The 15,412-nt window shown below is 33.5% G+C and overlaps 1 protein-coding gene across 2 annotated transcripts in view; it reads right to left on the reverse strand.

Moving 5' to 3' along the window:
* The window catches only part of Mmrn1 (multimerin 1), a 58,188-nt gene extending 47,783 nt beyond the window's left edge, over nt 1-10,405 (reverse strand). For both annotated transcript variants that reach the window (XM_021261078.2, XM_004848078.3), the window contains exon 1: nt 9,713-10,405. In XM_021261078.2, the coding sequence (XP_021116737.2) occupies nt 9,713-10,299 (587 nt within the window). In that variant the 5' untranslated portion in view covers nt 10,300-10,405. The remainder of the gene's footprint in view (nt 1-9,712) is intronic.
* Nucleotides 10,406-15,412: the final 5,007 nt, after the last annotated feature.

The raw sequence follows: 15,412 nt of genomic DNA on the forward strand, positions 1-15,412 counted from the left end.
TTGTGAAGACCAAAAAAATTGCTACATATAGATAGATGGTGGTGATGGCTGCAGAGCAACAGTTTAATGCCATAGAATTGTACACTTAAAGAAGGTAAAAAAATCAGTTTTATGTATATTTTGGTAGAACAAAAGTAAATACATACATACATACTTATGAATATACCTACACACATACTGGAAAATGCTATGGAAAGCCATAAATAATAATAATTTTGCATACTTCTTGCCAAAATTACAGGGAGTTTAATCAAAGAAGAAACAGAGGAAAAAATAAAAGGAGAGAAGCAAAAGAAAGGGACAGAGAGAAAAAGGGAAAAAGAAAGAAAAGGAAGGGAGGAGAAATGAGGGATTTCTCTTAATACCATAAATAAATATGCCCTTTTTCCAACGCTGTAGGTCAGAATTAGAAAGTCACTTCTGATGAGGTAGGATGCGTTAGTACACAAGATTTCATTCTCTTTTAATCCACACATGGGGGAAAATAAAAAGAGACTTTATATTTGGGCTGTTTATTTTTATTATGGAATAAAGAGGGAGAAGGACATAACCATGAGTAAATAATAATAATAATAATAATAATAATAATAAAAACATTTGCTTGAATAGAATCATGGACACCGTTGTTAACATATCACACACGACAGTGACCAGGGTGGATGTGGAGCTTGGCTACTTGCTTTTAGATCTTGACTCTACAATCGATTATCCATTGCCCTGTCTGTGAAATGTGGTCTCCTCTTCTGTACAGAATGTATGATAATATTACCTACCTCACAGGATTGTTGTGAGATTAAAGGGATTACCAGAAGTAAAACACTTGCTGCTGCTACTGCAGATAACAATTAAAAGATTCAGAAAATCAAGTGGATTTTTTACAAAGAGGACACACACATACACATATCGAGAGAGAGAGAGAGACAGAGAGAGAGAGAGAGAGAAAGACAGAGAGAGCACCCTGAGTGGGCTGCAAATTCATAAATTGGCTTTTCATATTAAAACTCTGAGTCTGCTTATTAGCCCATAAGGGCCTGCCTGAAGAGCCAGCAGCTGATGTATGAGAATGGAACAATTCCTCATGCCACTGGTCACAGCGGAGATCTCAATGATCTGTGAGGCTGTGACTTCTTGGATGGCAAGACAATATTGCAGCTAAGGGCAACATGACTCATGCACAAAACTTCTATAGAAGCAAAAATTAATCTATGGGAAAGAACAAATTTCCCATTAATCAATGATCTGTTCCTGCTGGAATGTCAGGTTCCCTTGTCAGTGCTCTCCACTCCACTGTTTCCTGCACTGCCCCTACCCCTCCAAGAAGCTGTGTGTTCAATAAATAATGAAGCTCCAGGAGACAGTGCCTTAGCCTGATAAGAGCTTTGACCATCTTGGGCCTCCTATGCAGTAAAAATCTTGCCTTGTCTTTTGTTATCCTGCCAATGTACAGGTGATTGGGGGGTCTGATCAGCCCTATATATAAATGTATATTTCCAATATTTTTTCCTCATATATAAAGACATAGCTCTCTTATTTGGCTTCTTTTAATCATCTGATAAATTCATAATTGTTGATAACCATAATTGCTTTTATGTTTTAAGTCAATAACAATTTCTGGAAAACCATTCAGAAAAGGATCATTAACATTTATGTTCAGTTTAGATGATGAAGCTTGGCCCTCGGTAGAGTATACCATTCAAGATATCTCCATAACCTTAAGTAGTTGCAAATATAAGCATTTCCAAAGTGTTATTCCATATTTTATATAATTTTGGTTTTTTAATCAAACCAAAAAACAGTCCTTTGTCAAATTATTCAGGGCTGGGGATGTAGCTCAGTGGCGCTGCACTTGCCTGGCAAGCACAAGGTCCTCAGCGCGATCTCCAGTACTGGAAAAAAAAAACCCAACTTATTTGAAAGGCTGAAATTACATGTATTCACTAGTCACAAATGAGAAAAGAGTCCAAGAGAAATACATATACTATGAAGAAATTATAAAAATGTGAAGCAAAGGCTTATAGTTAGTAAAATATTCTGGGCATCTAAACCACTCTTAAAGTCCTGGGTTTTTTAATATATAGTTTCAGCTAATAGTTCAAAAGACTAGTTTATTTCAGTACTTACTTTATTAAGAAAATGGAAGCTTTATTTTTTTAGATAAAGGAATGATAGATTTTGTGGTTAATTTCTTTTACTGTGTCTTTACAGTCATGGATCATTCTTTTACAAAATTCTTTATAGTATTCAAGATTAAAGCATTAGTTTTATAAACGATCATGTAAATGAATTAATATATAAAACAAATTTTCCAAAAGCTTCAATGCAAACCTCAGATCTTGGGAAACTTTTAATAATTTAATTTTATGGTTAATTTTGGCTTTAAAAAGAAACACCTTTATTGTATACCAACTTTTGCAATTAAAATCTTTTGTCAGGCATCATTAATGTTAATTTGCTTTCTGGAGTGGGCAAGTAAAGTGAATGTAATTGAGTTTTCAATGATAGATAACTTTATAGTATCTAAAAAGTCACAGAATAATTTCTACATATAATATTCTTAATGTAAATTTGTAGGAGAATGAGCTAAATGTGTCCCCATCCCACAGCATCCCTGGAGTTGTTTGGATCTAATCTGTTTTCCAATTTTTAAAGTCAAAGATAGTACTTTTAAAAAGTGGTCCTCTGAATTAAACACACAACATATGTATTTTCTAAGTGATGCTCCATGTGGTCAGCCTTTAATACAACCCTCTGTATAGATTTGTTTTACTTTAGCTAATCGTACTTTATTTAATTCTATTTCCCCTTCAGTCTCTTCAGGGCACTGTAAACTATTTCTGTCCCAGCAGGTGTCAGGCTTTCCCGGAGTGCAGACCACAAAGGCAGGCTAATGCGTGAGGCTTAATTCTACATTTATTCCAGTTGCCTCTCTGAACTAGCTCTTTGAGCACTTGCATCTAGAAATACATTTTTTATATTCTAGTTTTATAATCAGAAAACCAGAACCAGGACTGAATAAGCACTTGTTAAATTCCAACATATAAAATTATATCTATCTATCTATCTATCTATCTCCAGTAGTAACAGAAAGTAGAAATAACAAAGTAATAAAATAAGGTGAATGACTAATGAGAAAAATTGAGATACAGACTATACATCATGATTGTTTTCACTGGCAGTAATACAACAAATATCTGTATTTTCTAAAGATACCAAAAATACTCTTTAATATGAATGTATTTCTCTTTAGAATTTTACAAGAAAAATTCCCTATAGATACCATTAAGCCTAATAATAACTTTGAAAACAATACATGAATCGAACTGATCAATTTTTTGCATGTAAAACTATTCATAATTCACACAAAACAAGAAAGATTAGTATTATGATAAATATTAGAATTAATTTAATTGATTGTGTGACTTTCAAACAAAAGTTTAAATTAGGTATTTAACTTTTAAATTTATGAGTAGCTTAATAAAAATATAGAGAACTTATCCTTTGAGATAGTATATTAGAAGTCACAAATCATTACTTTAAGCCACACCTTTGTCTACAAAACAAGTTACATGGCATGCAGAAAAAAATATAACAAATGAAATTCTAAAAGTAATAATCATTACAATAAAGAAATTAAAATTTAAAAAAATTCATTTTATTTTTCCTGCATAATCAACTTATATCTTTGTTTTGGCCTTCTTATGAACACTTTGACATATTTCTGACTTTTCAGGGTATAAAATAAAATTAAATGAAACAAAAAATAGAAAACTAGAGTAGCTTTGATTTCTGATCTACATCTCTCTCTTTTTCCTTTTATTAAAAACAAAATTTAAAACCTTCTCAAAAAATAAAAAACCTCGACAGAGTTGTGCATAATAGCTGCCTGTCTTTTCCAGTTTTCTTCAAACTTCCACTCATTCAGAGCACAGAGCTCACTGAGCCACTTTTCTTCATGTATGGATACTTTTACAATCTTCATAACGGACATTTTCAGTCCTCCTTTTTTTTTTTTTTAGCAGAATTCTATTCTGTGGATCACTTGCAACCTTGCTAAAATAGTTTGTTCCTTTGCTCTGTCACCACATAGTTCTCATTTTCTTCCTAATGTGTCTGCCATTCCACTTATGGGTCTTTCTCAGGCATCTTCCACTACTACTGCATAAAATACTAGAACTTCTCTAATTTAGATTATAGGGTTATTTCAGTATCATCTACACCCATGAATTAATACATCTCTATACACTAGTACTTCCCCAATTTATATTCATAATCACTCTCTACATAGACTGAATAATTTCAAATAAATGCTATAAGGGAAAAATAAGGGTGATAAGACAGGAACAGTGAGCAAGAGAATGGACAGCTTTTTATCAGATGGTTAGAGAACGCCTCTTAGAGGAGGTGACATGAAGCTAAAACTGCAAATAGAAAAGGAGTCCCTCCACCCAAATGCTGAAGGAAGAGCATTCCAGCAAGAGAGAAAAGGAGTTTCCGAGAGACATCTATTAACTTGATACAATAAGTGATCAGACAGAGGGCCAATGTGCCTGCAGGAAGTGAAGTGAAGTGAGCTTGGAGTGCGACAATGAGTGAGAATCCAAATTTCACAGACTTTAAGGCACACTTCCCTGTGAATCAAGATGTATTTTGAAATCAATGGTATTTTTTAGTCACTATTAGATAGTAGTTTCCACTGTCTTAGCAATACTTTAACCAGTTTCATTTATATTTTCAAGTTTGCAAAAGAATGATATATGATGAAAAACTTAGTCTGAAGGATAAATAAATCTAAAAATCTTAAGTAGATGCCATTCTTTTTCTTCTTTTGAGGTTTTGTTTTGTTTTTTGTTTGTGTTTGCTTCTTTTTATTTTTTTATTTTTATTTTTTGGTACTGGGGATCGAACTCAGGACCTTGCGCTTGCAAGGCAGGCAGCAGAACTACTGAGTTAAATCTCAGGCCCTTCTTTTTCTTCTTAGTAGTATCTAAAATAAGGTGTAACCTAGAATAATGAAGTATTACATTCAGTGAAATGCATTCATCTGATTTAAATGTTTAAACATCTTTCACTTGCAAGGAGCATAAATTATGGGAGGCCACATTGGAAGGCTATGGATCATTTAGAAGATTAGTGGTAGACAATGGTGACTGGAACAGGATGATGATAGCAAAGGTGGAGAGAAGCTGGGGGATTTGGAATACACTGAATGGCCAAACTTGTTGATAGAGTAGACAAAGACTAGGAGAGAAAGAACAATGTGAAGGATACATCTAAGATTTCCAGTTATGGAACTAGCCATTCACTGTGATGGTGGATTAAGATACATGTGCTCAGGGATTAAGGAGTGTGGGAGAAGCTAAGTAGGCAGTTGGGTTATCTGAGTAACTCATTTTACTAATTATCCTCTCAGGCAAGGCTTACTGACCTCATTTAGGATGAGGAAGCCATTCACTTTCTCAACAGCTGCATTCAGAATGTTTCCCAATATTCGATTCAACATCAGCATTTCTGACTTACTGTTTTCCTCTTTCTATCCTTCCTGGCGAGCTGTAGGCTCATCAAGGCACAGTATGGCAGAGTTTTTGTTCACTGTTTTACTATTGCCATAACCAAGGTGCTGGAAACATATTAGACGTTCAGCAAATACTGGTTCAACACATAAACATACTAATCCTAATTTCTTTTTATCCTACTTCAAAGTGCTTGGTCATTTGTGAATACTCAATTTGCCAGACAGGAAACCACAACTCTGTTGTAGGAAAGGGTTCCTGCAGTGCAAAAATGACAACATACAAGAAGACACAAAAATATGTCATAGTAATCTTATAGGAATGAACCTATCATATAAAGAGGTATTTTCTTTTTTAAGAATTATAATATTCTAAAAGTGATAGATGAAGGAAAAATATGATGAGTTCACATCAAATCACCTATATTATTTCATGGAAAATATTTCCTTGGGAAGAATTCTTATTATATTAATATACTGACCCTCATATTTCACATTCAGTTTGGTTAAGTATTTATTATTAACCTAATGTAAGCCTGAGATTTTCTTATCAATGAAAATATGACCCAATAAACAAAGAAACAACAAGTTCATTATTACTGTATGCTGTTATAAGTGCAGTGGAAGAATTAGAGAGCCAGGGGAACACTTAGAAGGGTCAGCTAATTTAGCAGGTGAGAAGCTGTCTCATTATGTATTGTTATGAGGTTTAAAAGTATTATTATTGAAGAAGTATTATTATGAGATTCAAAACAGTAAGTGATGGGAAATGCAGACCATGACATCCAAAGAGAAAAATTAAGAAGAAAGCAGATTATTTATCAAACAACATATTTTGGATCTAATAACTATAAATTTAAATATGATGCAAGTGGCAGAAGATGAGGCTGAGGAAATTGGCAGGAGGTAGGTGAAGGATGGCAGTATATGACTCCCTTGCTGAAGAATACGGATTCTATTCCGGAGGTATTCAACAGCCTCTAAAGGCTCATAAGCAGGAAGTGAACTGCTCATTTTTATTTTCCCATTTGGGATGGCAACTTGTATGTGTCAAGGGAGGGTATTATAGAAGCTGAGTGCTAAGACTCTGAAACAGCCACCTTGGGTTTGAAACTTTGTCTTGCTAGCCAAGTGACCTTAGGTGAGTTATTTAATCTCTTCATAAAAAAACCATGACAGAATCTTCTTCCTTTGGAGTTATGGTAACAGTTAAATGAATATATATATATATATATATATATATATGTGTGTATATATGTATACATATGTATTCACTCAGAATAATATAGTATTAGGAATACATGTTATATAAGTGTTTGAGACTATCATGATTTTTTTCTCTTTTCTTCTTTTTTGGCATAGAGTCTCATGGTGTCCCCCAGGCTGGTCTCAAATTCATGATCCTCCTGGCCTGAGTAACTGGCATGTGTGACCATGCCCAACTCTACTACTATTATTATTTTTTACTAATCAAATGAAAATATTAATGACTTCTTTCAACATTATCAAGGCTTTCTTGCACCAGCACAGTGTCCATAGAGAACCTCAGTTTTCTCTAATGCCTTTGTCATTCATAAGAAACCCTCAGGCTCTCCAGTATGTGAAACTGTGGAACTTTTAAGTGCAGTTGTATTTTCCCATAGAAATTTGATATTATTTACACTGGAAAATCCATATGAAGAAATTCTGTTCAGCTAATTATACTTAATATATGGTTTTCTCATAACATATTGAATTTTTAAAAAATTAGATACTTTGGTGTTTATTTTTTATTGTAAATATTCCTTAGAGGCATAATTATTGTTATTTTAAAAATTCTGTGCATGCTAAGGGCCTAGCATAGTGTTAAGCACCTGACGGACAACTAATAGACAGTGATCAAGGAAATGTTCCCCAGTTTAAAAGGTGAGCAGCTTGTATAAAACTATAACTGAAAGTGTAAATAAGGACTAAATGTATAATAGGTCATGTGAAATAGGAAGAAAAGGGGCAAAGGGGAAGGAAGTGGGAGGGCTAAGGGAAAGGATAGAAGGGAATGGGATTAATATGAGAAAATGGAAAAACAGGAACAAAACTTTTGTAAATAGGGAGGGCTGGAGGGGTTGAAGGGAAGGCTGGGCAAGGGTGAAAAACAAGAACAAAGAGAGATTATGTAAAGGTGCAAATTTCCAATGATGAATGTCATTATATTGTATACCTAAAATGTACCAATTATTAGAATGAATAATCGATAATGTAAAATAGGAAGAAAAGGTCCAAAGGGGTAGGGATAGTGGGAGGCACAGGGGAAAGGAAAGAAGGGAAAGGAAAAAATGATGAGAAATGGAAAAACTGGAAATAAAGTCTTTGTAAATAGGGAAGGGTGGAGGGCGTGAAGGGAGGGCTAGGAATGGGGAAAAAATAAGAACCAAGATGCATTATATAAAGGTACAATTCCCAATGAGAAAAAAAAAAACAACTATCATTCAAGAGCCACTGTTTATCAAATTATTAGTTGTTAGTTTTATTTATGACACAATATGCCACTTTTTTGTATGCTACACAGTATTCAACTTGTATTTCAGTTTGAATTATCTTTGTTATTTTTATTATATTTCCTATCTTATTGAAAACATCTCCTGACTACAACATCTCTGAAAATTTCACAATATTTTCTTATGACTGCCTATGAGTTCTAGTGTAATTAATTGAAGAAAACAAGATTTCAGATGCTAATATGACTAATAGAAATGGTACATGTAAACAGTTTAGAAAAAGTTCTCAATAAATGACATTTATAATTATTATTTAATAGACAACATCCTGTTGTTCTCCCAAATAAGAAAGTTTAATATATGTTTGTTAGTTGTCTGTTGTAGACAAAATCTACACATCTGAAATTAAATATTTGTAGCCATAATATTTGTTTTGCATTTAATTTGGGTTGTTCCAAATTATAAGTGAATAGTTAAAATCAGATTTACTTATATGTTTTAAAGTTCTCTAACCTGTGAAATATAATGAAAAAATACACTTACAATGAAAAACAGAATACATACCCACAAATTTATTGCCTTCTTCATGTTTTCCTCCTCACCTCTGTATCAACAATAGCTCAGACAAAATACCTTTCAAGTAGTAGGTATCTACTCCCATTCTTCACCTGAGTTTTGTTATACTTTTATTAAAATATTTTACTAATTTAGCTTCTAAGGCTTGTTTGAAAAGTGTCCTGAAATCATTTTACTATAGGTATATGTATTTGTAAGTTTAGTTTTGTACCACTAAACTTCTAGCATTCCCAACTACAGATGACCCTGAGTATTAAATGAATAAAATATTGGTGTGATGTTCAGGTATTTTTCTTTGTTTTTGGTCTGTGGGCCATTTGAAAGCTTTCTAAGCAATATTCCTTTAAACTTGGTTTTATTATTTCAGTTCAACAATTCAAATTCCTCTAACTAAACCAAAATCTGTGAAACACAGGCTCTCTGATTCATCACATTCATGATAACAAACACAATTTAACATAATAAAAGTATTAGCTAAATATGATTTGTTGAGCAGTTTTTCCTGTGAGAAGCATACATCTAAGCACATTCTATTAATTTGAATCTTCATAACCCTGTGAAGTTATGTTTTTTCTGCATTTCCGGTATGGTATTACTATTTTACACATGAAGAATCTGAAACCCAAGAAAATAAGCTGTTTGTGCAGTCATGGATCTAGACAGACCTGAAGCCAGGATTACAGACCAGGTTCAATTACATGGAATTGCAGTGCACAACAACTCAATTGGTTTGGTGTGATCTTTAATAACTGCATACTTTCCACAATATCCCATTCCAATTTTCAAATATGTATATGTCCATATTTTTTCAATTTTTCTTTCATATTTTGGGTATAGTTCTGAGCATAACCAACATTCCCTTGAGTAGAATTAACAGTCACTTTGGTGCTACTTTTGTAGTGACCACCTAGGCAACAGCCCTTGTGTAGGTAAATAGAAAAGGGATTTTGACTATTTCAGCTAAAACAAAATTGCTATATTTTACTTATTCATCTTTTTCTGTTACTTAAGGTAACAACTGTAATGCTAAAATTACAACTATGACCTGATTTTATTTTGAACCTGAAATAATTTTCTTGGAGTAATTCAGTTTAAACTATTGACTTAAAATTTTATAGTCAGAGCAAGAAAAAAAAAGAAAAAAAAATCTTACTTTCCTCTAGTTGTTTCAAAACTGGACTTTTGAGAGCTGGGTCTTTGGCTTCGAATGCTATCACCTCTGCTGAGGTATGTTTCCCTTGGGGATCTATTTCCCATGCCATCAGCTAATTTTAGAGAGTTTGCTTGTTGATTTGACTTTCTGGCAAAGCTTTGAAGAAATTTCAGTGTAGAGTTGGAAAGGACCACTGTCTCTGCTCCAGGTTTGATGTTGATGGTGGGCTTGGTTGGAAAGGCAAGCTTTTGTAACTTTACCACTTCTTCTTTTGTCTTCCCTGTGGCTGTGGGTGTTTGGTTTCTCACACTCTCAGGAGCCTGGCTTGACTTTGAAGGAGGCAATGTTGATTGTAGAGGATTCACTTCAGATGTCCTCAGCATAGGAGTAAGAGAGATCTTAGTCGATGTGTTCTGAGTGCCTGAGAGCATTTGAAAACTTGGTGTGTAATTTGCAGGAGCTGAAAGAGAAGTCATATTCTTGGAGTTTTCATCCGCAGGGGTAGTCAAAGGATGCTTAATGTGGTCAAGTCCAATGCCTCCACTCCATAAACTAGAAAGGAGGATAAATAACTTTGCTCCTTTCATCTCAGTAGTTTGAAGCGAAAAGTTTCATGTGAAGTTGGGAGACAAGTCCTTCCAGACTTTTTGATAACTGTTTCCACACTGAATGTGCTAGGACAGAGTTTCGCCAATTTGGAACGTGTAGAGGAAACAGATTTCTGTGTTCAGAAGTGGACTCAGGAAGCGTGATTTCCTGTTTCTGAAGGGTATTTTTTTGGTGATCTGTGACTTCTTCTGGGATGGATCTTTGGATGTAGTGAAAGACCTCTGATGAAGCTAAGGGGAAATGGCAAAACACATGCAATCATTATTAAGAATGCCCATGAGAAAAGAATGAAGTAACTTTCCTTTCTTACGTGACCTCATGTCTCATTGAAGAGAAAGTTCACGTTGACAATGGGGAGTATGGAATTTTGTTAGTATAGGGTGAAGAGAATACATTAACAATTTGTTCCACTATACAAGAAAATTGAGAAAAAATTTAATTCTTTTCCACCGTGTCATACCCAAAAGCCACATTTTGTTCAAATGTATATCTGTACGTACACACGTAACAAAAACTTGTTTGCAATGTCTGTTCTTCCCTGTATTACGGGGATGAATTTAATATATGTAAAACACTTGCCTTAGTTACTTTTTGTCATTGCTAAAACAAAATATTTGACACCCAAAGTTAAAGGGGGAAAGGTTTATTTGGCTTACAGTTCACAGTTTGTAGAGGTTTCAGCCCATAATGGACTAACTCCAAGGCAATATGGCATGGCAGACAGGCATTGCAGAGGAGAAACAGTTCATGGCAGCCAGGAGGTAGCCTCTTTCTGTCCCTTATATTGTATACAGGCTACCAGGATTAGGGTGGTGCCAAACCAATTAGTGGACTGATTTAGTAATCGCCCACCCTTAGTCCTAGGACCCTTAATCCTAACATTGCACTATAAATCAATCACACACTCTAGATTGAGCCACCCCTAAAAAAGCTCCACCTATGACTGCATGAGGTTTTGGGGGGACCTCTAGACACAAGCCATAACAACACTACATTTATAAAAGTACTTTAGCTATATTATCATTTGAAGTTAATCTCAGTGATTATAAGAAATATCAAGGAAAGCACAAGTAACTGAATAAAAAGGTGTACAAGAAACTCACTTTAAATTTTACTCTTAGAATGTTTACCAGTGAGACCAACTAATACAATAAATAATCAGAATTTTACTTTCTCTATTTTTCAAACTGATATTCTAATGGCTGGGTGTCATTTGTATTTTTTTTTTACTACTGAAAACAGTTGAAGAAAAAATGAGATCCATGAAAAAATTAAAATGAGATCTTATCCAGTGCTTTTTATACTTCTTTCTACTGTAGTCCAAAAAAATATTTTAGTTGTATGTAACACAGAACTGAAATGATCAAGGGGTCTTCTAGGATTATTTTTCTAGTAGATATGCTTCATGGGATTTATAATTTTATTTCTTCAGCAAATCCCGGATTCTTAGGCTTCAATTAAACTTATCTGCAAGATTCCCCTCCAGATACTTTGGACAGATATGTGTTCATTCATTCATTCACTTCCTAAACCCTTTTTGTGCAAGGGATTCTTTTTTAAGTACTGAGATTAGAAAGAAATAAAGAATATTATTAGCTGCCAATTCACTTGGTCTGTAACATGATATTTGAAGGCACAATCTATGTGCAGTTAATCATTCTATCAATTTCTTTGTCAGATATTAAGCTCTTGCTAAATATTCATCATGGAATGTTTTTTTCTCAGACTTGGAAAATTGAAAACTAATCCCTGTTTTGCTATATATTATTGTAGAAATGTACTCTAGTTCTTAATTCTGGACACAGAATATAAGGATTTGATACAAGATTTCATTTCTCTGACTTATTATTTGGCCTTAAAAATCTTTTTCTTCTGCAATCTTTGGCACTCATTGCTATGAGCATATTGCTGACTTTACTAGAGTGTATATAATTCTGAGGTTATTTAACTACAACACACAACAATCAGAAGCCCCAACTTACTATGCTGTATAGTACAATGAGAACAATCTATAAACTTTGCATTAGTAAAAAAGCAAACAGTTCTGGTACAGACTATGCAGTCAGTACATAGTTACTAAAATGAGCAATGAAAGAATGTAACTTTCACAGTAAAATTATTATCAAGAACAAGGCATTGTATCTTCTTAACCTGAAAAAGTGGAGGAATTACATTTGGCTTATACCAGAATAGTAATCCCCCAAAATTCAAGCAAGCTGTTTGTATTTGATGTATAATTTTGAATCCATTTCCTTAGAGTTAGTAGAAGTAAATGTATGGACTATCTAGAACATTTATCAAACAAACTGATGGCACTCAGAGTGGTTTTTAAATTTTGTTTAGCTTCTATGGTTGAGAAGACCACCTTAATCCTGGTCAAAATAAGTATACTTTAGTGATAAAGGGGAACCCAATGGATCTATAATGATATCAAATAGCCAGAAAATAGTAATAAAATTCAATGGAATTAAGCAATTCATTTCACCTCTTGTATGGTATTGACCAATAATGCCTTTTGTTCAACCTCATGCAAGCTCACAAGTCACCCTGTGATCAAAAGGCTAAAGGTTCTGTATCTCATTATTGATCCACTAAGCCGTCCTCGGCTCTGACTCCCCAGAAACTTTCCAGCTCATTTGATGGGTTTAGGCATATGGATCAGCCCTTCACTGGACGCATAAAACATTTGTACAGCAGAAACTATCAGAGGGCTTGCTTCAAATGCTGCTTATTGAGACACATCAATAGTTACCAAACAACAGTTTAAAAAACTAATATTCCTAGAATGACTGAAAAATCAATTCACTCCTTTCTCTAGATACTCGAAATACTATTGTTAAACTTACCACTGATTTTTGTATACTGAGACCTCATCATTCTGCTATACACTCATTTCTCACTAGATCTTTTTTTTTCTTTTCTTTTTGGTACTGGGGATTGAACTCAGGACCTTGTGCTTGTGAGGCAGGTGGCAGATCCACTGAGCTAAATCCCTGGTCTTCTAACTACTTTTATATTAAATTATATCTTACCATTTGGCAACTTACTTTGAAAATTTTATAAGAAATAAATCATATAATTCATTATGGTATATGCTATCAGGAGATTTTTATGTTATTTTTCAGTACACCACTAACACAGGATTGACATATACTACGAAATGGGTTATCTCTAGGTGACATGATAATGAGTTTATATTTCTTTCATTCCTTATAATCCATTTGAATTAATTTTCTAAACACAAGAAAAAATATTAAAACATGCTTATTAAGTTGAAACAAAACACAACTGTGAGTTGAAAGCAAATCCTACGTAAGGATCTCAGTAGATCTTGCTATGGATTATTCAAAGCCGTTTTTATGGCTCCAGAAGTTTTTTATAAAATCCTATGGGTATGAAATAACTTCCACAGGGTTAATAAAATTCTCTGTAACTTCTTCATTTTTCATGTGAGAAATTCTTATTTTCTTAAAGTAGTTTAAAACAATTAAAATATGATTTCATTGTAGCCTTCCTCTGGACAGTTAAAATAATTTTAGAAACCAGAGTTCTAAGATTTCTTCAATTTTATGACTGTTTAAAAACTCTAAAACCCTGTAAAATTTACATATGGAAAAAAGGACTTATAAGTGTTCTGCAAAAAGACTGGAGAAAGGAAAGAATTAAATTTTCCCGTGATTTTGACAATACATTGTACTAGACAAGTTAAATTTGGCATGCTATTGAATTCCAACAGTTGTGCTTTGTAAGTATTCTACTTTCATTTTACTCACAGAAAAGTAAATTACAGAAACTAAATAACTACTTAGAGTGAAAAAAGTAGTAACTGATAGGAAGTACTGCTTAGGTTCAATTCTTAATCTACTATCTGATAGCAAAGACAAATAATAAAGATCCAACAAAATTTAAATCTGAGTCTGCTAGATCTTAGTGGGTTGTCTAAGTTTAGAAAAATTTATAAACAATAATTTTCCATTTATTTTAAGTTCATTTGTCAAATTGCTTTTGAATTCTTTTATTTTGTTTTGACCTCACCCCTAAAATCTACATCGAGTAATCCTAATAATTTAATTGTTTTTATTAGTTTGAGCTTATGGAATTAGAGGGGAACTTCTTTGTTTTTATAAGTTTGCTCTTAGTTAATGATAACAGCTTTTATTTCTTTGGTTGGGTGCCTTTTTGAATTCCTGTGTAACAGGAACAGCTGATGTTGTGCTGTTCTTGACTGAACAGACAATACTGTTTGCGTGTGTTAGAAAGGAGCCCCAGAAGAGCAGAGTACTACTGCACCTTCAGCATCCAAAACAATCTCACTGGGACTGAAAAAATATTTGTTGAATCAATTAATAAATAGATGAATCTATAGATGCCTCTAATATAGAGAAATACCACCAAAAATATTACAGGGTAAATAAATATAACATGTTTGTTCCAGGACCACAACTTTAAAATTGAATACCCTTTCAATCAGATTACCTCCTGCAAGTCCTCCTTAAACAAAATTCAGAACCCAATGGTTTTTACATCCTCTGTTTTCAAAATAAATTTAAGATTTATTTTGAAGCCTTCAAAGCCAAATTGGAATCATAAAGCAAAGACTAAAAGCTCTATGCTAATGACTCATAAAGCAGTAGAGATGCCAGAAAAATCTAAGTCATGAGGACGAATTGAAATTAAGAACAAAATTTAGATCAGAGTGAATTAGCAGGAAAAGGAAAATGGAGGTAAAATAAATTTCATAATTCTTTATATTGAGAGAAGCATATTTGTTTGGTAGGAATAAAGCACAACATATTTAAACCTAACACTAAATTTTAAACTTTATAATTAAGAACATGAAGAATGCACTGATAAAGATTACCAACTGTCCCTCATAAGGAAATATCTGTGTTCATAGTTTGGAAAATCATCCTAGTGCTTGTTTTATATTTCCCATTTAGGTAGAACAGCATCTATTAAACAGTTAATTTCAAAAGTCTTTAAGGCTCATTTCTTTTGATCATCTTAGAAATGACAATGGTTTCCACTCAGAAGAGAGGCTTGCTGGGAGTTTGAGGCCAGTTTTAATTACAGAGCAAGGCCCTAATCTCA

This window comes from Heterocephalus glaber, unplaced genomic scaffold (genome assembly GCF_053883595.1).
Source record: "Heterocephalus glaber isolate CG9 unplaced genomic scaffold, H.glaber_assembly_v1.0 deba00001454, whole genome shotgun sequence".
NCBI classification, from domain to species: Eukaryota; Metazoa; Chordata; class Mammalia; order Rodentia; family Bathyergidae; genus Heterocephalus; species Heterocephalus glaber.